The following is a 23,846-nucleotide window of genomic DNA, read 5'->3' as shown; positions in this document are numbered from 1 at the left end:
TCTGCTCCAGCTCCTGGTGTCATGAAATGACCAGGGTGGACAGGCCTTCTCATGGCTCTTGGAGACTGAGTGACATGTTCTAGCAGGCTACCTAAGGAGACTGGGAGGACCCTTAACAGATAGGGAAGTGAATCCCTTCCTGGCTGGTTAAGGTGTTCACCCTGTACCAGTGAGGGGGCCCGAACTGTTGATTTGCTGTAGTGCTTCCAACTCTGCGATTCGATGAATGATTTCGACAGTACATACTGGCATCTAACAAAGTCAAACAAATAGAAGCAGAGAGTAGAAGGATAGTGGCCAGGGGCCAGAGGGCGTGGGAAATGGGGAGATACTGGTCAAAAGGTACAACTTTCAGTTATAGGATGAATAAGTTCTGGGGCATCTGGATGGCTCAGTGGGTTAAAGCCTCTGCCTTTGGCTCAGGTCATGATCCCAGGGTCCTGGGATCGAGCCCTGCATCGGGCTCTCTGCTCAGTGGGGAGCCTGCTTCTCCTCCTCTCTCTCTGCCTGCTGCTCTGCCTACTTGTGATCTCTGTCTGTCAAATAAATAAATAAAAATCTTTAAAAAAAATTTAAAAAAAGATGAATAAGTTCTGGGGGTCTAATGCACAGCATGGTAACTATAGTTAATAATACTTTATTGTGTACTCAGCAGTCTCTAAGAGAGCAGATCTTAAGTCTTTTCAACACACAGTAGCTGTGAAGGGGTAGGTATGTTAACTTGATTGTGGGAATCATTTCACTCTGTCTATGAATATCAGGCATCATGTTGTGAATCTTAAATATATACCATTTTTGTTTGTCATTTATACCTCCATAAGGCTGGGGCAAAAAAATGTTGGTGCTGGATCATAGTTGTGGTGGAAAAAAGTAAACCTAATGTCAAGTTCACAGACTATACTCGGAGACGTAGAGGAGTCAAGGACCCTCTAGCCCAGCTGGTGACTGATGACTGTTTTATGTACTTAATGCCATTTTATTGGGACATTCCAGGTGACTAATCAGATGATATCTGCGTGTAAAGCCTATATTACCAACAATGGAACTGCTTCCATCTGGACCCAGCCACAGGATGTTGTGGTGGAGAAAATACTATCCGCAATTAAGCTTAAGGAGGTAATGGTCAGCTTAATAACATATTTAGGTAACGTTTTATCATTTGTGTGTTGTTTTTGCCGATGCATCTTAAATCACTTGGCAGTTACCATATTATTGGTTGCTCAAAAGTCATTCTTTTTGTAAAAACAGTAATTCTTTATTGTTAAAAAAATTGAATGTTAGCAAATCTGCTTTCACAATTTATTCACTTATTCTACTGTTTGGGGGGCTTGTTATGTCCCGATGCCATACTCAGTAGGAGAGATGCAAAGATGCGATAGTTTCTTCAGTTTCTTGGGACGAATGGGGAGCTAGGCATGGAGTGAGGCTACTGTTGGCTGGAGTGACCAAGTGGAAAGGCTCTGCCATTGAGTTAGATCATGAATAATTAGGAATTTGTTAGATTGGGATTTGGGAAATGATGACATTCCCAGCGGAAAAATGGGTACACACAAAGGCATGAAACTTGAAGGATTTGCAATTCTGCTCTAAATTTGTGGCTGTCTCCACTTAAGAGAATAATGTTGATACCTCTGTTGTGTTTCCTGCCTAATATTTTGATTTTTAACTTTAAGGAATACCAGCACTGCTTTCACAAGACGAAACAAAAGCTTAAACAAGATCCAAGTGAAAAGCAATTTGAATTTAGTGAGATGTATATTTTTGGAAAATTTGAAACTTTCCACCGACGTCTCGCCAAGATAATAGACATCTTTACAACCTTCCGGACATATTCAGTTCTGCAAGATTCTAAAATTGAAGGGCTGGAGGACATGGTCACTAAATACCAGGTTCTCGTCTTTCTTTCTTTTTTATTATTTTATTTAAAGATTTTTTTTTAAATTTTTAAAAATTTATTTATTTATTTGGGAGAGAAAGAGTGGGAAAGGAATAGAGGGAGAGGGAGAAGCAGACTTCTTGCTGAGCAGGGAGCCCTGATCTGGGGCTTGATCCCAGGACCCTGGGATCATGACCTGAGCTGATGGCAGATGCTTAACCAACTGAGCCACCCAGGTGCCCTAAAGATTTTGTTTCTTTTTAACGTCATCTCTACACCCAGCATGAGACTGAACTTAATGACCCAGAGATCAAGAGTCCTGTACTCCACCAACTGAACCAGTCAGGGCTCCCCCCACCCACCCACCCCGCCCTGGCCCAGGTTCTCTACCTTAAACTAAATTTGCTACCCTCATCCATAACTAAAACTTTAATATTTTGTGCAAATATCTATATTTAGAATGACTCAAATAATCCATCTGTAATGTTAGATGGAAGCTCATAGCCCTTGAACAATAAAGAAATTAAATCTATTTGAGAATTGTGTAATGGTGCTAATATGTTCTTTTCAGGTATGTGATTTCGAGAATGACTTCTCAATACTCTAAAATTAATCATCGTTAGTAAGAACATTTTCATTAGTAGCACAAGAAAAATGTTTGACTATAACTTATTATTTCATTTATTCATGCAAGAAATATTTAATGAAGCATATACTGTGTGTCAGGCACTAGCTAACACCAGGTTCTGAGTGTATCCAATTGTGGCCGCACTTAGCATTTTATTTGGAACTATGTCAACCAAATAAAGGGACCAGATTTTAATTTAGCTTGACTGCTCCCAATTATTTTGATTTTTAACTGCTTTATCCTATAAAGGTATATCTTAGTTTTTAAAGTGGGCACAGTGATCTAATACTGTTTTGAAGATTTAAAAAAAAAACAATTTACAAACAAAATGGGTTTTAGATTCTTAGTCTAGATATAGTCAAGTCTCTCTTGTTTGGGGACAGGAATATGAAAAGCTCAATTTTTTTTTTTTTTTGTACTTGCATTTGAAAAGGATCATAACATTTACTGAGCACGTTGGTTTTTGTCCTGTAACCGTTTAGGCTAATATCAGGAATCTTTTTCATTTCCTGAGTAGACCAGATTTTAGGAAAAAAAGAAAAAAGACCTTTGTTATACAGCAGGAAACGTTTTAGGTGGGTTGGGTGTTATCTGCCAGGTGGGTAATCTGTATCTGAAACGACAGTTTTGCAAGACAAAGACAGAATGTGTTCATTTACTTTTCAGTTTGGAATTTATTTATTTTCTATTCTTAATGAAAAAATAATTTTGGAGCATATGTCAAAGTTTATTTTTGAGGGAGAAGTTGAACTATACATCTAAATGCAGATAAAGACTGTTCTAACCTGATAAAAATACTGGGAAGAGAAATAGCTTTGAAACTCTAAAGTGAGATATGGAGAAAGGGATATTCCAGAGGGTAGTGACATAAAATGCAGACGGTGCATGAAAGCATCAGGTGAGATTTTTGTGTTGGGATCAGTGTCAGAAGTTCAAAATGGTGACCACGGAAGTGAAACTCAGGCTCCTTGCCTGCCTATCAGGGTCCTGTCCACGCCTCCCACCTCCTTGCCTGCCTCTGTACTTTGATGTTCTCCAGACACAGGTCAGTTCATTTCAGTCACCCTAGGGCTTACGGAACTTTTTTTTTCTGGAAAGTTCTGCCTCTGGATCTTCACATGGTTTTTCCTTCTTGGCTTCTAGATTTTCATTTAAATGACCCTCTCAGTAGAGTTTTCCTTGATCTCTGTTCCTCTCAATCACTCCGTGTCGCATTGCTCATTTTACCATGGTGTGAAATTATCGTGGTGTGAAATTACTTGTGCTTTACATGGATTCTGACCCCCCTCTGCCACCAAGGATGGACGTCCTCTGAGGGCAGAGTTGTTTGTTCCATTCCTTCCTGTGTCTTCAGAGTTCACTAGTGTGGAATAGGGATGCACTAAGCATCTGTTAAGTTCGTGATTTAGTAGATCGAGTTTGATGAGTCGGTTTTAGGTCATGATTAATCAGTTTATTAATACTCTTAAGTGACCATTTATATACAGGGCACATCACGTGATGGGCGGCATTATATGGATACTGTGTCTTCATGGAACTAATTTTGTAGCTATACAGCATCGAAAGGGTAGGTTCTAATTAGTAAACTTGATTCAAGAAGTTACGCAGTTTATACACTTTTGTCTACTGAGAGATTTGAATTGATGTTTAAATGGAAATGACTTTGAAGAAGAGATGATGGAAGGAGGCTCAACTTTCTTCATAAAAATTATATGCCTGTGTCAACAATGTGGGCACCTGAGTTTGGGAATGGCTTAGTACTTGGTTAAGAATGATCATAGAGCACGATAGCTCATTATTCTGAGCAAACAAAACGTAGGATAATAGTATTCTCAAGGAGATGAGTTGCCAGATTTGTACTTTTGTAGTCACAGACTGTGGCTTTGCAGGGTGGGAGGAAGCAGCAGTTAATTCTGGAGAGTCTTTAAATGTCAGATTGTGGTTTGATGTTTTATTTAAGGCATGTGAGGCCTCGAAGATAGTTTTTCATCTCTAGATATTACAAGTATTTTCTTCCTAGGCTGTTTGGGTTCTGTTTATGTTATTTATTTTCTGAGAAGACAAACTTTTCAATGAAAAATGTTTTTGTAAATTCTACTTTGGGCTTTTAAAAAAATTTTAGATGTCATTAGTAAGAAATTTTTAGAGACAATCTCTCTCCTACTTTTCAGATGTGGTTTTACTTTCTGTTTTTCTTTAGGAATACGTAAAACCTCATGAAAATGCTTTCTAAATGATTTCTTTGAATGCACTAGGCAACATTATATTGCCTCTGATAAGCATGAAGCAATGCAAATAATTAAAGAAATAAGGCTCCTTTTAAGTTGATTTTTGGGGAATGATTATACAGGTTCTACATTTAAAGGTTGTATTTAATTAAATAATGCAAGAATATTGAAATATTGTCTTACTTCTCTCATAACGTTTCAGAGTATGGTTGCTACCATAAAGAAAAAGGATTATAATTTTTTAGACCAGCGGAAGATGGATTTTGACCAGGATTATGAAGAGTTTTGCAAGCAGACTAATGACCTTCATGTAAGTCATGTAATAAAATTCCCGTTGACAGTTGTGTGTTTATTTCTTCCATTCTGTATAATGCTGCTAATCATTAACCATTCAGAAGGGAGAGGCGTCTTTGTCACAGAGGTGACCGATTGTAACCTCAGTCTGCATTTTGTGATTTCACATTAATAATTGAAGGCTCTTTTTCATGGATTAAAGGGTCATAAATATAGCTTTGGATAATGATCTGTAATCACAGACTTCTGCATGTCTTCCATCTTAGTTCTTAGAAAATTAACTTTCATCTTCTGTTGAAATGTGGGGTTATTAGAATATAGAAATTTGTTTCCATTTGTTTGTTACTTTATAGCTATGATTCTGACCAGCTGTCTGGTAGATTGCAAAGGCAGGGTTGCAGCTGGCCTTAGAAACAGTGGTACCAGGACCCACTCAGTGGTACCAGGACCCCACCTGGGTCCCTCTTGGTCTGCAGCCTCTTTCTCTTTTCCTTCTCCCCCCAGCCCCCACCCCTACTCACCATAGACCAGCCATCTTGACTTCCAGTCCATATGAGCAATGAATGCCCTTTAGCAACTTCTGAGAATATATATTAGAACCAGCCCCAGCTTCAAATCCCTAAGGAAGGGGTTGGGTTGGCCAGTTCTAGTGGAGTGTCTAGCCCTGGACCTGTCACCTGTAGGTTCTGTGGTGAAAGTAGGGGTATTGGGACCTCTGGGTCAGGGGGAGGTTGGGAATGTTTGTCATTAGAGAAGGAAGATCAAGGAGGGTGAAGGGGAGCTGACCCCGTGGCTGCCTACCATAGTTCATACTCAAACTTCTTTTCATCCTAGTGAAGTGCTAAGTGTACGCCTTTCTGATTATGAAAGGAAAGTGGCCGTTCTTTTACTTCTTTCCCAAAATTTTTGATTTGAAGTCAATTTCTGCACTTGAAGAAAAAAGAGCTCTGAGAGGGTGCGTTCAGTGGTAAAAGGAATTATAATAGAACGAGCTAATTCTGTATGTTAGGTATTGTCCTAGCACTTTATGGGTATCGACCATGTAATACTCACAATAATCCTATAAAGTGGGTGCTGAGAGGTTACGTGACTTGCCCAAAGTCACAGGGATAACAATTGGGAGAGTCAGGATTAAATCCAGGGAGTCTGGCTCGAGGATTCAAGTTTTTAACTATTATGTTGGAAGAAACGTTTCAGTTGATGGGGAGATACAGTGGCTATGATAACTTATGCAGTCACCTCTTTTGGGGCCTGATTCAGACATAAGGATATCGGATTTTTCTTTTTTAAGATTTTATTTATTTATTTGACAGAGAGAGAGTAAGAGAGAGTGGGAGAGCACAAGCAGGCAGAAGGGCAGAGGGAGGGGGAGAAGCAGACTCCCTGCTGAGCACAGAGCTCGAGGTGGGGCTTAATCCCAGGACCCTGGAATCATGACCTGAACCGAAGGCAGAGACTTAACCCCAGCTGAGCCACACAAGGGCCCAAGGACAGTGGAACTTGATCTCTTTGGAGACCGATGGACAGGGGCAGTCCTGATTCTCCCTCGGCACTTCCCAGCAGTTTCGGATCACGTGGTAGTTCATTTAGTGGCTTGCATGTGGGATAGAGGGGGACGGTGAACACCTTGAGGGCGGGAATTGTCTTCACTCCTGTTTCTGTCTCGAGGGCACCTCACATAACTGGAGAGCAAAGAATGTTTTCCAAATTATTGTGTGAGTCATGAATTAATAGCAACTAGATTTGCTTCAATTAAACAAGTATTTACTGCATATCAGTTAGGCATTGTGCTTCTCTGCTGTGGGTTACCAGGACAGAAATAAGTCATGTAGATTTGCCCTCAGAGCTCGCAGTCAGACAGAGGCAGACATATGATATGACTAAAACGTCCATATATGTTCAAATAATGAGCACATCATATTAAAAGGGCGAATAGTGGCTAAAATGGGTGAATCGTGGCTAAAATGACCAACTATAACAGTATAATATTCTGATCTTGTCCTGGAAGTGAAGATTCAAACATAAAAGGACATATTCCAAAGAAGTCCTAAGGAAGCTTACAGGGAGGACAAGCTGTAATACAGGATAGAGTCATTGCAACAGCAGGTGAGGGTAGGATGGTAGCCTAGTCTACCCTCTGCTTGGCTTGGATTAGCAAAGGCTTCAGAAGGGAGGCTGTACCTGATGCTAGAACAATACGTTGTCCAAGTGCATGGATGAGGGTTGTGAGAGGAGTGGGGAGACTTTTCAAGACTGTGCCCACTTTGTATAATACCAAGAATACAATTTTATACATGCCCTACAGCCTGGTTTTAAGGCATTAGTTACAGATGCTAGTTCTTATTCTCGCTCATCTTTTATTTTTTAAAGTCAGCATTATTGTTTATCTCGTCTTACACCTCAAACATGGTCACCATGTCTCTTTGGTTGGATAACCAATGTTCCTTTGACTTCTTTGTTGCTTTGTCCATTCTCTCTCTCTCTCTTTCTTTTTAAAGATTTATTCAGTTATTTGAGAGAGAGAGTACACAAACTGGGGGGAGGGGCAGAGGGAGAGAGAGAGAGAGAGAGAAGTAGACTCCCCGCTGAGCATGGAGCCCAATGCAGGGCTTGATCTCATGACCCCAAGGTTACGACCTGAGTCAAAATCAAGAGTACAGTGCTTAACCTTCTGAGCCACCCAGGTGCTGCTGCTGCTGCTGCTTCTGATTCTTCTTTTCTTCTTCTTCTTTTTAAAAGATTTTTATTTTTAGGTAATCTCTACACCCAGTGTGGGGCTTGAACTCACAACCCTGAGATCAAGAGTCATACGCTCCACTGACTGAGCCAGCCAGGTGCCCCTCCATTTTCTTTCTCTTAATCAGCTCCTTTCTCCTTTAAATTATTCATCCACTTTCATGAGTTCAGCCCTTGTCTCTGTAAAATCAGGGTGAAAATACTGATCTTTCCATAGCTCTGGTTGGAGTTAAGGGCAGAGGTGGTGAAACTTGGAGACAAGGGATGGAGGGAACCAGTAACTGTGGTGTATACAAGGTAGAGACTGGAGGGCTTAGGGGGTGGGGTAGGGGTAGATGAGTGGTTTGGATCAGGGCTGTGTCCAGCACTCTACTGTCCAGGGGATCAGAGCCCGGAATCCTATCCAGGTTGAGGGTTCCTGCTGGTGCTGATTGGTCAAAGAGAGGGAGTACCTTGGAACTAGGAGAATGTTGGAAGTCTAGAAGCATCCTTACTCCAGCAGGCAGATAAGGCAGTATTTAGTAATGTATGAGCTGTTGAGATGTCAAGCTGAGAGGAGAAAAAACTGAGCAGGATCTGAAAGCCCAGAACTAATAAGAGGAGTAGTGTGAAGATTCCAAGACCAGACTCCACAAGACTAAGACAGGACCTGAGGACGAGGGAAAAGAAGACGGATTCAGTGTCTTAGATGTTCATACAGAGCTTAGCACAGGCCTTTGTGAAGCCACAGGGCAGAAAAACAAGGAAAACCAGGTACAGGTGTTAGGGTTCAGTAAAGTTGCTGGTGTCTGAAGTTGGAGGGAGGGAACAGAGACATTGCACTTGTTCTAGTTGTGCATAGTTTATATGCAATTTTTTTCTGTGAATGTGGGGCAACATTGGAGTGTTTATTTAGGTAGGGTAACTCTACTGCCCTTTAGTGCAAGACAATTTCTGAGTCTTAGGATGTGGTCTTTGCAGAAATAACATCAGTCAGTCAATATATATATATTTCCTATATATAGTTTCCGCGGGAGTAGTGAGAAGTACAGAGAGCAAAAATGTATTGTCATAAGTATAGTGATCCTTCAACTTTGGGGCTCTGCTGACTGGGACAGGGAGCAATCCTACTTCCTCCAGGTAGCAATGTCTCTTCAAATGTTGAGTGTTCCCAGTGGTTTCCTGGATATTTCTAACTGGTTGTCTTGCCAAATTACTTGTGTACTATCATGCTCATCTTGGTACTAATTTTCACTGCATGTGAAACTGGCTCCTGGTTTTATCACTACATAAGTTAATGATTCCTTTAGAATGGTAGAGGCTCAAAACTTCTGTCTGGTAAAATTGACCAAAAAAAAAAAAAAAAAGGATTGATTGAAACTTTATAATGTTCCAGAAAATAATGAAATAATTTTTCTGTCTCTGATTAATTCAGTTTAGATTTTTTTAAAAAAGATTTTATTTATTTATTTGACAGACAGAGATCACAAGCAGGCAGAGAGGCAGGCAGAGAGGGGGAAGCAGGCTCCCCGCTGGACAGAGATCCTGATGTGGGGCTTGATCCCAGGACCCTGAGATCATGACCTGAGCTAAAGGCAGAGGCTTAACCCACTGAGCCACCCTCAGTTTAGATTTTAATGACAACTGTACTAAGTCTTACAGTGAACAAAAAAGTAATCACATGCTTCATTTTTTGGTGCAATTTTATTTTTGGACAAAGTTATACAATAGTATAAGATGTGTGAGATCCTCAAGACAACCATAGTGAAGATCATTTTGGAAAATTGATTTGAGGGTTGTATGAAAGAGGTATTTCTTAAAACTTTGATATATTTAAGTCATTCCTTTTGAAATTCTCAGGAGTTATTTACCAGTTTTTCTGTACTGGCCTTATGGTCCTGGGCTATGGACGTTTCCATAGATTAGCTTTTTGCTTTCCTTCTGCTGGGGCCCCAGTGGTTTTGGCACTCCAGACTACCTGTTATATTAATTTCTTAGGTTAGACCCTCCCATGTCATGCATAGTCTAAACTCAGACTCCTCTCCCAAGTGCGGCACAGACACAGGATTTCATTTGCTCTAGGACAGAGGTCAGCAAACTGTGCCCAAGGGCCAAAACTTGCTCTGTGTCCTTTTTATGAATTGTCTATGGCTGCCTCTGCATATAGTGGAAGATGAGTAGTTGTGAAAGGTACCTGCTGTACAAAGCTGAAAATAGTGGCTGCATGGCCCTTTATGGAGGAAATATAGCATCATGATGGCCTGCTTCATCCATTCAGAGCTCTGGGCAGTTGGCAAGCCCCCTTGCCGCTTTCCCCACCTTGCGGACAGAATCACTGCTTGGGCTGGGCTGCATTTAAAGGGCCCTGACTTTCTGCAGGGATCTCTCGAGAGCGTTAAGACCCCACAACTTCTCTGCCCACCCTGTGATAAAACGCCAGTGCTAACCCCCAGGCCCATGCAGCCTGCCATGGTGCCAGCTCCAGCTCCTGTGACTGCTCTGGCTTTCAAGTCCCTCTTTGTTCTGGCTTCTGGGCATTTATCTTTCAAGCTCAGGTGAATATTAAGTTTTCTGTTGTATTTTGTCCTATATTGTATGTGTTCATAGAGCATGGGGCGTTCTTTTGTCTTGCTGCTCAATAGGACTTTTTTCTCCATAATATTGTAATAATTTATGGTGACAGACGGTGACTACACTGATGTGGTGAGCGCTGAGTAATGTGTAGAGTTGTCACATCAACGGGTTGTACCTGAAACTGACATGACATTGTATGTCAATTTCACTTGGATACAAAAGGCATACTCTAAAATTGTTTTTTTTCATAAACAGAGCATTTCTCATGCAGATTCACTATTTACAATCAGACTTTATTCTATTTCAGAATGAGTTGCAGAAGTTCATGGATGTTACATTTGAAACAATTCAAAACACAAATCAAGCTCTAAGTATGTTAAAGAAATTTGAAAGGTAAAAATTTGAAACAAATTCTGTTTTGTCTTCTAAAATGGGGGTCATATGAGCACAGTTTAGTTTATTTCATTATTATTATTTTTTCATGTTCTAATGGAAACAAAATCCTTTCTTGTCATTCTACATAACAAGGTCTCAGTTTTTAAGTTCTTAAGATGATTAAGAATTTGTTTTATTTCCTGTGAGCTTTGAAGTACCTTGTGACTGCTTATCATATTAATGTTTAGGTAATTTGAAAAAATTCTTATTGGGCTAATGGTTTTGCCTAGATTTTAAGGATTAACACTATTTTTTTTTTTTTTTTTTTAAGTAAGCTCTATGCCTAACATGGGGCTTGGAACTCACAACTCTGATATCAGGTATCATATACTATATTGCCTGAGCCAGTCAGGCACCCCAGTCCTACTTTTTAAAACCACTTTATTGAGATATAATGGATGGATTGATGCTATTTTGTTCTTTTTTTTAAATGCCAAGTAAATACCTCATTCTTTTCCACTACCTTATATTTTTTAAAGGTTTTATTTATTTATTTATTTGAGAGAGAACGAGAGTGAGTGAGTGGGGGGAAGGAATAGAGGGAGAAGCACAACAGACTCCGTGCTGAGCATGGAGCCCAGTGCAGGGCTTGATCTCGTGACCTTGATCATGGCCTGAGCTGGAACCAGGAGTCGGACACTTAACCGACTGCGCCTCCCAGGCGCCCCTCCATTACCATAAGTTTTAAAATAACTCTTAATAAAGAAGGTTGCTAGGTATCTGCTCATTAATTCAAAACATTCATTTTTAAAAAAATATCAGATTGAACATACCTAATCTTGGTATCGATGACAAATACCGGCGTATTCTTGAGAACTATGGGGCTGACATTGACATGATCTCCAAGCTGTATACAAAGCAGAAATGTGATCCTCCTTTGGCTCGAGATCAGCCTCCCATCGCTGGGAAGATTCTGTGGGCCCGTCAGCTCTTCCACAGGATTCAGCAACCAATGCAGCTTTTCCAGCAGCACCCGACTGTTCTCCAGACGCCTGAAGCCAAGCCCGTGATTCGTAGTTACAACAGGGTAGCCAGAGTGCTCCTGGAGTTCGAGGTTCTGTACCACAGGGCATGGCTTCAGCAGGTGAGTCTCTACATGTGTGCTCTTCTAAGACGTCTTCACTGTCAAAAGTGGGGACCCCTCTGCTAGCACTGGACAGTTTCATTCCTGTAGGAAGTTGGATTTGTGGGTAGATCCTAAGGCAGGTTTGATTGAATGTAGATAATCAAAGAGTATAGTATGTCCATGAAGAAAAATAATGATGAATTTTGAAAAAATAATTATAAGCCAGGTAACAGAAACTTATTTTTATTTAACTTGCAGACTCCTAAGGGAGAAAGAAGATCCTGTTTATTGGTTCTTTTACCTAGTTGATTAGGATTTCTGATTTTTTTCTATCCATTAAGTTCTGTAATGGGTCAGTGAATACTAGTATGTCTCTGTTAAGTGAAGTCTTAAGTTTTCTTTGGTTATACTAGGTTTGTCAAATTGCATTTCATACCCTCCCAACACTTGTATCTCTTTGTAGATTGGCAGGAAGTATTTTGGAGGATAAAATTCATACTGACAAGGCCTCTAAAATGGTGTCTCATTTTCCTGGTTCAGTTTTTGGCGCCTGAGCTTATAACAGACATGTCTCCATAATGGTATTCACTGTTTTTCTAGAAAACAGAGTTTAGTAGATTTTATGAAACTTGTTTTAGGAAAAATAACTGAGTAGGCATGAAGGCACACAGAGCTAAATGGCTTTTGAGAAGCCATCAATATTTCCGCGTCGACTTACCTGTTGGGTGTGAGGGAGTCGCAACACAACTGTTCTGTCAGATTGACTGCATGACCTCACTGCCGAGAACTTGAAGGCCTTTTTCTGAAAGTGACCTTAGAAGAGTGTTGTCTTTAATTTGAGAAGAATCCATCCATGAAACAATACTTACTGGCCATTGTTCCCAGAAATGGCTGAGCTAGATACCCTGTGTAGGCATTGAACTTTCTACTAGTAAAAATGTTGATCTCTTCACACAGATTGAGGAAATTCACAGAGGACTCAAGGCGTCTTTATTGGTGAAGGCTCCACATACAGGGGAATTGTTCGTCAACTTTGACCCTCAGATATTAACCTTGTTTAGAGAAACAGAGTGTATGTCACAGATGGGTCTAGAAGTTTCACCATTTGCAGCTGCCCTGTTCCAGAAACGAGATGTCTACAAAAAGAACTTCAATAACATGAAGGTACGGTACTGTAATTCTTTCCCCTCCTTTCTGGCTAGCCCCAGTTTGTATTAAAAACGAAAATGTGGTGGTGTGTCACTGTTGAGGGGCAGCAAGTACCCAGGATGGCTGGACAGAAGACTGAGAGAATGAGACGGTATGGTCAACAAGGGCCAGGTCGTCAATGATCTCCTAAAACCGGGGTGTTTTTATGGTGAATGCACCATGAATTCACCTGGTGAATGCACCAGGAAGCCATTGCAGGAATTGAAGCAGGAGAAAGAGGGAGGATGCCTTTTTTTTTTTTTTTTTAAAGTAATAAAATTTGTTTTTGTTCTTTTTCCTGGTAGAGAATAGATGTTAGGGGGACAAGAGTGTCAGAGTGAAGGCGGCATGCAGGCTGATGTAGTGGCTCAGGTTGGAGAGGAAGGTGGATTAAAATAGGGTGGCAGCCGAGTAGATCAGTGGATCAGAGAATAATGCCAATAGCAGGTTATGAGGGAACTCAAGGATGATTCCTTTGTTTTTGGTGTGAGCGATTCAACAGATTTACTAAAGTAAGGTGATTATGTATTACTGTGTAGGTCATTTTTCTGTACAATGTGCAGTGGCCCAGAAGGAAAGTTCCATTTACAGAGATGGCAAAGACTGGGTCTACTGTATTTTGGAAGAGAGGAGGGAATCCGTAATTTCCATCTGAAGCACAAGATGATTTTTAGAGCTGCCTGGTGTTATCCAGGCAGATAGATATGTTAAGTCCGGAGTTGAGTGGAGAAGTCAAAGTGGAAGGCATAGTTTGAGAGTTTAATTTTATTTTTTATTTTTAAGATTTTATTTATTCGAGATGGGAGGGGCAGAGGCAGAGGGAGAAGCAAACTCCCTGCTGAGCAGGGAGCCTGATGCGGGACTTGATCCCAGGACCCTGGGATTGTGACCTGAGCTGAAGGCAGAAACAACCATCTGAGCCACCCAGGTGCCCCAGTTTGAGAGTTTTAAAAATATAGTTGGTATTTATGGGCACCTGGCTGGCTCAGTCAGAAGATTGTGCAACTTTCTCTCTCTTTTTAAAGATTATTTATTTGAGACAGAGAAGGAAAGAGAGAGAGAGAGAGCAAGATGGGGGAAAGGGCTGAGGAAGAGAATATCCAAACAGACTCCTGCTGAGCACAGAGCCTGATGTAGGACCCGATCCTGTGACCCAGGAGTTCAGGACCTGGCCCGAAGCCAAGAGTCAGATGCTCAACCAACTGAGCCACCCAGACATCCCATGAGCATACAACTCTTCATCGTGGGGTCATGAGTTTGAGTCCCACATTGGGTACAGAGATTACTAAGAAAAATAAACTTGAAACATAGTTGGTATTTAGTCATGGTCCTGGGTGAAATCGCCAAGGAAGAGAATAGAGGTAAAGAAGAGTAGAGGGTCTCAGCGAAGCTCTGGGTTGTCTCAGTATTAACAAGTCTGATAGAGGAGGATGATTATGCAAACAAATTAAGGATTGGTCATTGAGGTGGGAGGAAAGGGTAAGAAAATCCTCATGCAGGAGGGGATGATCCCCAGGGACAAAGGCAGCTTGAAGGACGGCAAGATGAGTGCAGAGATGCCTCCGTGATGTTTGACGTGGAAACCCTCGTTGCCATCTTATAGTGGATAACCTCATAGGATAAGGCCAGTGAAGCCATGCCTTTGCATAACGCTTTACATTTTAACTATTCATTATTCCATATGGTCTTATCCATAGCCATGGTAGGTAATTGGGATAGAATACTATTATATTATCTTATGACAAAACCATGACTCAGAGTAGTTAAATGACTTAGCCAGGGATTTATATCTAATAACTGGCAGAAGTAGAACCTGAACCAGACCTGGAGTCTGTTGTTTTCCACTCCTTCATGTTATATTAAAAAACTGATATTGCCAGTGGACCAACATTCCTCAAATGTGGCACCATCAAATATGGGTCAGCATGTTGAGATTCCCCTTTAGTCTTTTCTTGCCTCTTAGGAAAACCACTTAGTCAATTTACAGATTTGCAAAGAAACTAGTATTTTTTACTAAGAAATAATATTTATCAGAATATAAAGTTGCTAAAAATAATTTGGTTCACAGAATGATTATTTCAGTGTTCTGTTGCTGGTGACAACCAACCTCAAAATATAGTGCCTTGAAACAACCATTTCATTAGATTTCATAATTTTGTGGATAAAGAATTAAGCAAGCCTTGACTAGGTGATTCGTCTGTTCCTTGTGGCATTGACTAAGGTTATTTGGTTTGGCTTGCAGATGTGTGATCTGGAAGGTCCAAAGTGACCTCATTCTCATGTCTGGTTCTTTGGTGGGTAAAATTGGAAGTTTTCCTCAGTTGGGATTAAGGACAGGAGCATCTTTGTGTGGTCTTTCAGGATGGAGGTCTCAGGGTAGTAGAATTTCTTATGTGTTCATTCAGGGTCCTAAGAGAGGGCATTGCAGTAAACACAGAGGAAGGTGCATGGCTTTGAGGAGAGCCTCATAGGTCTTAGCATCACTTCTGTTGTAATCAGATGGGCTCCATAAGTCTACCCAGATTCAAGGAGAGGACACAGATCCTACACCATGAGGGAAGGAGGGTCAAAAAAACGTTTTAAAATGTTAAAATGTCATATAAATGACAATTTGAGCAAGTAAATTGTCATCTGATTGACATTATTATATCTTGGAGGTTGAAAGAGTGAAAGGTCCCTATCCAAGCTGGTAAGAACAGATATTTTGGCACGTTTGGGGGATCACCTCAGCTGTTGCAGAATTATTGTGTGGACTATTTAACAGAACCGTCAGGCTCCCACGGATATACCAAAGTAGCTGAGAGATTGTTTTCTTCATCTTTTCCTTGGAATGTAGTTCAAAAAGAAATGAGCCTGCCTAGACTAATAGTTACGAGTATACCGTCTAAAGCCAATTTGATCTGGATACAAATAATTATCTTTGGGCAAATTATTTTACCCTTCTAAGCCTCAGTTTCTCACCTATAAAGTGAATAATATCTCTTGGGGTTAAAAAGTATTAAGGGGAGAAGTAGAAGGCCTGCTGATATGCTTCCCAGGTAGAATAAGGGATGGACATTGAAAAAAGCTAAGCCGTGGATATGCTTCAGCACGTGTCAGTAGGTACTAATAGAACCACCAAGGTAGGCGTTTCCAAAGTGGCTTTCATGGACATTGAAAGGATATAGAGAAATTGTGGAAAAGAATTGTATGAAGAAAGGATTGTGTGGTCCGTCTGGGAAATGTTGGGTTTAACAAAATTCACAAAAATCCACTGGGCTTCTTACTTCCTTCTTGCAGTTTTCTCAGAATCATTAATATTAATTGTGATTGTCCAAGAAGGCAGATAGTGTGTTCAGTGTTTTCCAAACTTTTCCATCCAGGGACCATTTTTCTTACAGAATCTCTTAGGGCTAGTATTTCAGGGAAAACGCTTGGGTAACCATTGATCTAATGACAAAGTAATATCAACATGCACATTACAAATATGAACTTGAAAAAAACTGTATTTGAGAAGTGTGTTAAAGTTACTTTCTTGTAATTAATTTCTATTAATATGAACGTTACTAAAAAAGGTAGGCTGGAAGCGCTTTTAGTCTTATATAAAAGGATAACATATGAAAAAAATAACGACAGTTCAATATTATACAACCCGTAAACTTCAGTGCAGGAACAGAATCCATGAGTTTCCAGTCACAAATGCTCCTGATAATAGTTAATTAATAAATGAGGGAAATATTGATTGATCATCTCCTGTGTGCCAGGTACTGTTTGAGGCGCATTGAACAAAACACACAAAATTTCTTGTTCTTACAGAAACTCTTGTCCTTATATTCTAGTTGGCTTAGACAGCAAATAAACCACAGACATTGCAAATATGTAAGTTACATAGTCTATTAGAAACTGATAGGTATATGGAAAAAATAGAGCAGGGCAAAGAGATAGAGTGTGTAGGTGGTTTTCGGTGATGGTTTACAAACTTACAAACTTAAATAGATATTCAGGATAGGCCTAATTGAGAAGAAGCCTTTTGAGTAGTTATTTGAAGGGGATGCAAAGTCCCTGAAGCTAGGGACCAGCAAGGAAGACGGTAGGGCAGGAGTAGGTAAGAGATGAGATGAGTGATTACAGATGAGATCAGAGACGTAATGGGGACCAGATCTTTGCAGCCTCACAGAAGAACTTGTAGCCCTATATGTGATGGGAAGGCATGTGGCCATGTAAGCAATGGGGTTAATTGTCTGATTTATATTTTGAAAGGATCCCTCTTACCGCTAAATTGAGCATAGACTGTAGGGGGCATTGATGGAAGCAGGGAGACAATGGTAGACCACTAAAATAATTTAGAGGAGAGTTAGTGGTGGCGAGAGCAGTGCATATGGTAAGCAGGTCAGATACAGATCTCTTGAATCTGGAGCAAACAAGATATCCTGATGGATTGCCTGTGGGTGTGAAAGACAGGAGCCACCAGTGGAGAGTGCTGTGAGCAGAGAAGGTTTCAGATGCTAAGTTTGAAATGTCTTTTATATTCAGTTGGAGATACTGAATACTCTTTCACCATATATGAATCTAGACTTTAGGAGTGAGATATGGGCTGAGACGTGAATTTGGTTGTCTTTGGCGTATGCGTGATACCTAAAGCCATGACATTTGCTGACAAAAACGCTGGCTCCTGACTCCTTTTATGCTTTGGGTCTTACATCAAAACTTGGCCTTCGATTTCAGCAGTGGCTGAGGTGGACTTCTGGTGACCCCAACACTTCAGGTGATGAGTATGGTCCCAGGAAGTGCCCAGAGGAGCAGGCAGGGCAGGGTGCCCGCGTACAAAGCTGAAGGAATAAGCCTCGTGATGCACAGGCTAAGGCACTGGTAACTTGGTTTAGAAAACTCACTTGACCTTAGAACTTTTCTCCCCTTTTGGACTGGGTAAGGGGTGAGAAACTCCTACTCTTAAGTTCTTTTTTTCCTCTTCTTCAGCTGTATTTTATTGGATTAAGAATTTATGTTTAGGGAGCAATTTCTCATCTTCTATTCTTGTTTTGTTTTTGCCCCTGGAGCTGCCAGGCTGCTCTTGGAGCCCTATAGCTGGACCCTAAATAGAGGCCATCCTTTTGGACCCAAAAAACCCAAGATATTGAAGGTGTGATATTAATTGATCATTTAACCTCCATTTCATTACAGATGATGCTGGCTGAATATCAGAGAGTGAAGTCAAAAATGCCTCCCACCGTAGAGCCGCTGATGGCCCCTCATTTGGCTAAAGTGGACAAAGCTCTCCGGCCTGGCCTGGCTGCCCTTACCTGGACCTCACTGAACATTGAGATGTACTTAAAAAACACTTTTGCAAAGATCAGTAAGTCTGTCTGAATGGTTATTATTTCTCATTTTGAAAGGCTGAGTTCTTAATGTCTACTGTATAATTTCTTCTAGAGAACTGTGATGTAAATAATACAATGGGAGGGTTATTCTTAAAGTGTTCCCAAGGGAATTTTATCAAAATACATGAACTTGTTGATTTCCTGGAAACTGTGTATATTCACTATTTAATTTTATCCCCAGAGATTAACTACATTTAAAAATTATTACTATTATTGGACACTAGACTTTAAATAAGATGGGCAATTTGAAGTTGGAAAACTGATCTGGAGATGCTGAGTGACTTCTGATGTGACAGAGATGTAAGCAGAAAGGATGAGTTTGGAACCCAGCTCCCTTGCCTCTAAACCAATAATCTTCCCAAAATTCATCTCCCTGGGAACTGAAACAGGAGGAAATAGGTTAACATTCTAGAAGGAGGTATTTATGGAAGGCATAAAAACTTCATAGAGAGAGTTTTCCAAACCAAATTAGAATAGGCTACCAAGGTAGACTTCAATACTATTCTCCCTAGAGAATATTAGGATTAGAATGTTTACACTTGGATGTTTTATTATAATGTTAGTTGGAGACAGGAGCTAGTTTCTAAAGTTCTCCTTAGTTCTCTGATTTTGTTTTCTTTTTGTGATTTAAGTGAAAGATCCAAGATGGAGGTGAGAAGTCCAAAATGGCTCTTTGGGAGTTAAAAATCAAGGTGTCAGCAGAGATAGTTCCTTCTGGGGGCTCTAGAGGAGAATCTTTTCCAGTGTCCAGAGGCCGTCTACATCCTTTGGGCTCATGGTCACTTCATCCTCAAAGCTAGCAACATATTATTCTCAAATCTCTTTCTGTTTCTTTGCTTTCATGGGTAAATTGTCTTCTGTTTGACTCCAGCTCTCCTACCTCCCCTTACAAGGAGCCTTTTGGCCACAGTGGCCCCACCTAGTGTAGATAATTCCCACCTAGATAATTAGGCATGGTCTCTACATCTCACATCTGGCAAAGTCCCCTTTGCCATATCAGGTACCATTTGTGGGGGATTAGGATGTGGACATCTTGTGGGGGTGTGGTGGGTCACAGATGTCCTTGAAGGGGCTTTCAAGAATCAGAAGAGTGAAGAATTAGGTTGTGCACGCATGCTCACATAGAAGTCTGGCTCTCTTTTAGTAGGAAATAAGCTTACCAGGCAGAACTTTTTGGTATCTTGGTATTAGCTTAGAGATGATTGAAAACTTCTAGGGCCTTATTCTTTAGGAAGCAAAGGTATTTATTTAAGGGAGTGTTTTATGTCTTTGACACATTATGAGTATATAACATGATTCCATTTTAACTTCATTCCCCAGACAAAAGCCGTATCAGAATGAAAGAGAACTCACTCTATGGTATCCGTTGAAACGGTGTCATCCCTTAGCTGGAGCTTTATTAACCATCGTTCTGACTTTTGATGTCAAAGTGTTAACTTCCTCTAGAATTGCCCTTTCTGTCCATGGAACTTAGTGTTCAGTATTACTTCAGCACAATTCTAAAAAAGGTACCTTATGCTAGTGACTGCAAAGGAAAAATTGAAGAAATTTCACTTCAGTAGTATCTGTCGGGGTACCTGGCTGGCTCAGCCTGTAGATTCGGCGACTCTTGGTCTCGGGGTTGCTACGTTTGAGCCCCACGTTGGGTGTAGAGATCACTTAAAAGTAAAATCTTTTTTTTTTTTTTTTTTTTAAAGATTTTATTTATTTGTCAGAGAGAGAGGGAGAGAGAGCGAGCACAGGCAGACAGAATGGCAGGCAGAGGCAGGGGAGAAGCAGGCTCCCCGCCGAGCAAGGAGCCCGATGTGGGACTCGATCCCAGGACGCTGGGATCATGACCTGAGCTGAAGGCAGCTGCTTAACCAACTGAGCCACCCAGGCGTCCCTTAAAAGTAAAATCTTAAAAGAAGATCATTTGTTGGCTGCCTTCTGTGGAATAGGCTGTGTTGAGGAATCAAGGATGACAAAGAGGAACTCCAGAAGGAAAGACACGTGACGAGTCGATGAGGAGGCAGTATGGCACATGTGGTGATGGAAGGATGCTCAGGGGTCAGTGCCAGGGCAGAGGGAGGGGGGCTGCTGGAAATAAGCGCAGATTCCCAGGAAGCCTCCTGGTGGTGCTGCGTCCCAGCGAGCTCTTCAAGTCGCAGTCAGAATGAGGCAGGTGGAAAGAGCCCGAGCAGGAAGGAGGCTGGTTAGAGGAAGGACAGTGTGCGGAAACCCAAGTGAGAAATAGTGGTCTGGAGTGACTTTAATCCTGATTTCATTACTGCAGTTTAGTCAGGTGGATTTTTAAAAAAAGGTTTATTTATGTAGTTTAGAGAGAGAGAGAGAGAGAGAGCGCACACGAGAGCAGGGGGGAGGGGCAGAGGTAGAGGGAGAGAGAGAGAGAATCTCAAGCACAGCCTGATGTGGGGCTTGATCTCATGACTCTGAGATCACTACCTGAGCCAAAACCAAGATGGAGGCTTAACCAACTGCCTCCCAGGACCCCCAGTCGTGTGCATTTTTTTTTTTTTTAACAAAATGCTTAATCTCTTTTATTCACTTTTATTTTTTCCAAAGAGGACCTGGAATTGCTGCTTGACAGGGTCAACGATCTGATGGAGTTCCGCATTGATGCCGTTCTGGAAGAAATGAGCAGCACACTGCTTTGCCAGCTCCCCCAGGGGGAGCCACTTACCTGTGCAGAGTTCCTCCAAATGACAAAGGTTATTAGGAAATTGATGTTTTTGTTAATTTTTTTTTTCTTTTGAGAGAGTGAGGTGGGGGAGGGGCAGAGGGAGAGGGAGAGAGAGAATCTTGAGCAGGATCCACACCCAGCACGGAGCCATGACCTGAGCCAAAATCAAGAGTTGAAAGTTTAACCAACCCAGGGACCCCCTTTATTAAAATTTTTAAATAAAGGGCATTTTTCGATACATAAATTACATTTTTTTTTCTCTCTGTGATTGGTTTGTGATAGATGTGAACAAACGCTGAGCCTTCTGACAGTTATTTGAAACCGAAGAGGAACGTATCTAAGGCACCACCTAGACATGAGGAACAAACCATTTCTTTTCATATCAGTAGGAGAGAAATTGCCATGAGACACATTTCTCGTTTTTCCATATTTTTTGAAGAATTGAGCTATTTTGTTGAAGTTTCCAGTAGGCTAGTGTTAATTAATAAGACATTTGTTTTAAATCTCTTCGGGACAGCATTTCTTCTTTAAACATTTCTGGAGAACACCACTTCCCAAACTGGTGTTCTGCGGTACATAGTCCTGCAGCCACAGCCAGGAAACCAGGAAGGCTGGGTCTGTGTTCAAGCTGCTCGGGGTAAAGGCTGGACCCTCCTTTCCCCTTGCAGAGTCTTTACATATTAACAGTTAAAATAAAGGCCGTCAGAAAGTCTCTTACATAAAGAGCCCATTTAATTTTCTTTGACCCACTATTTCTCAAACTTTTTTTGCAAAAGGAACCCTTTCTCCCCTATGCTGGGATTAAGATCCTAGAAACCGTGCTCTCTCCATGAAGCAGCCTTTTGGGAATGTCATTTTGGCATCATCATTTGCAGTGTTCCTGGTGGGCATCCTGAGTATAAGAATTCATCAGGGATTGTTTTAATATGGCATGTCAGGAGTTCCCCAAGACAATCACCGCTAGAAGGATGATTTATGAGAATGGTAGATTAAGATTTAAGGGGCGCCTGGGTGGCTCAGTGGGTTAAGCCGCTGCCTTCGGGTCAGGTCATGATCCCAGGGTCCTGGGATAGAGCCCCGCATCGGGCTCTCTGCTTACCAGGGAGCTTGCTTCCTCCTCTCTCTCTCTGCCTGACTCTGCCTACTTGTGATCTCTCTGTCAAATAATAAATCTTTAAAAAAAAAAAGATTTAAGATAACATTTTTTTTAAAGATTTTATTTATTTACCCGACAGACAGATCACAAGGAGGCAGAGAGGCAGGCAGAGAGAGAGAGAGGAGGAAGCAGGCTCCCTGCCGAGCAGAGAGCCCGATGCGGGGCTTGATCCCAGGACCCTGGGCTCATGACCCGAGCCGGAGGCAGAGGCTTTAACCCACTGAGCCACCCAGGCGCCCCTAAGATAACATTTAATCTTAGATTAATCTTTAAGATAATCTTTAAGGTAACATTTAATCTTAAGACATAAGATTTGTAAGAAAGACTCCTGGAACTCAGCATTTAGTTGCACTGAAGATTGAGATTTACTACAGGGCTGTGGTAAAGATAGTCAGACCCTAAGGGAAAAGAGGCGGGAGTTTGGAGGACTGCTTATGTCAGCTTCCTTATGCTGTCTCGCTATCATGAAAGGCCACAGAGAGTTTGCTCTCGCCCCAGCAACAAAAACGCAGCAACGTGTTTGCAACATTTCTGCACAGGGAAGCCCATGGGAAACTCAGTGCCTGGGGTTTCTAAAGGGTCTGGCCACATAGGCACCCTCTGCCTCGGATGGACCCAAATTCCAGATACCCAGAAGGAAAACAGGTTGGCAGCATTAGCCGCACTGTTTGCACAAGCTGTGTAAGGCAGAGTGGGAAACTTCATGACATCCAGGCCCCCAGACACCAGCCAGAGACCAACCTGGCATGCAGAGTTTCATTCTCAGGCCTGTTCTGATAACCCTTTTCTGGATATGCAGTAATCTTCAGTTTACATTAAATTACTGTTAGATAATCAAAATTTAATGTCTACATTTTAGAAATTCCCATTTCCTCCTTTATTCAGCTTTACAAACTCTGTCCAGACCCCCAAATCCCCATCTCCCCTACTCATTTGTCATGATCTTGTCCTCTGGGCAAAACTTGGGTCCATGGTTTTAATATTACCCCTATTCTTAGTATTATTTTGTAAAAATGTTCCTTTTCAATGTAAGCCCAAGTTTTAGAATATTTTTAAAAATGGAAAGAAGTAGGATTTTTATCAGTTAGACTGCCACTGTTATAATTTTGGTGTATTGCCTATTTATATGCCTCTTAATAAAGTTGCAAATAGTGTTTTTCTCTCTCACGTAACATCTTTTCAAGAAATATTTTTCATGTTGCTATGTGGCTCTCGTAGTCAACCTTTTCAATGATGCCTTCAGAATATTCTATTGAGCTTATGTACCTTAATTTACTTACTCGTTCCTCATTGCTGGACATTTGGATGGTTTCCAAAGTTTTGCTGTTTTTGCCAAGAGCTATAATGAATATATTTATATGTACCATGTTTTTTCCCTCTGGGAGTATTTCTTCCTTCAAAGTAAAATTATTGCATCAAAGAATGTGTGTTCATTTAATAGCTCTTAATATTTGTAGCCAAATTGCTTTTCAAAAGGATGGCATCAACTTACAATGCCATCAGCCATATGATAGTACCAATTTCACTATCTTCCAACAGATACTGTTTTATTGTAATTGTAATAAATTGTAATAAAGATTTTATAATGAGGTATATAATAAAACAACAAATTTGTTATAAATAAACTATAGTAAATTTATTGTAAT

At 41.0% G+C, this 23,846-nt stretch overlaps 1 protein-coding gene across 1 annotated transcript in view; it reads left to right on the top strand.

Annotated features, from left to right (window-relative positions):
- The window catches only part of DNAH5 (dynein axonemal heavy chain 5), a 224,312-nt gene that overhangs the window by 25,170 nt on the left and 175,296 nt on the right, over positions 1-23,846 (top strand). Inside the window, exons 10-17 of the mRNA XM_032861880.1 lie at positions 994-1,116; positions 1,674-1,889; positions 4,935-5,042; positions 10,623-10,708; positions 11,513-11,834; positions 12,774-12,980; positions 18,165-18,336; positions 20,927-21,072. Of these exons, the coding sequence (XP_032717771.1) occupies positions 994-1,116; positions 1,674-1,889; positions 4,935-5,042; positions 10,623-10,708; positions 11,513-11,834; positions 12,774-12,980; positions 18,165-18,336; positions 20,927-21,072 (1,380 nt within the window). The remainder of the gene's footprint in view (positions 1-993; positions 1,117-1,673; positions 1,890-4,934; positions 5,043-10,622; positions 10,709-11,512; positions 11,835-12,773; positions 12,981-18,164; positions 18,337-20,926; positions 21,073-23,846) is intronic.

The sequence above is a fragment of the Lontra canadensis genome, unplaced genomic scaffold (assembly GCF_010015895.1).
Source record: "Lontra canadensis isolate GAN:19392208 unplaced genomic scaffold, GSC_riverotter_1.0 scaffold22, whole genome shotgun sequence".
NCBI classification, from domain to species: domain Eukaryota; kingdom Metazoa; phylum Chordata; class Mammalia; order Carnivora; family Mustelidae; genus Lontra; species Lontra canadensis.
The sequence above is the reverse complement of the archived record's forward strand: the minus strand, read 5'-3'. Positions and strand labels throughout refer to the sequence as shown.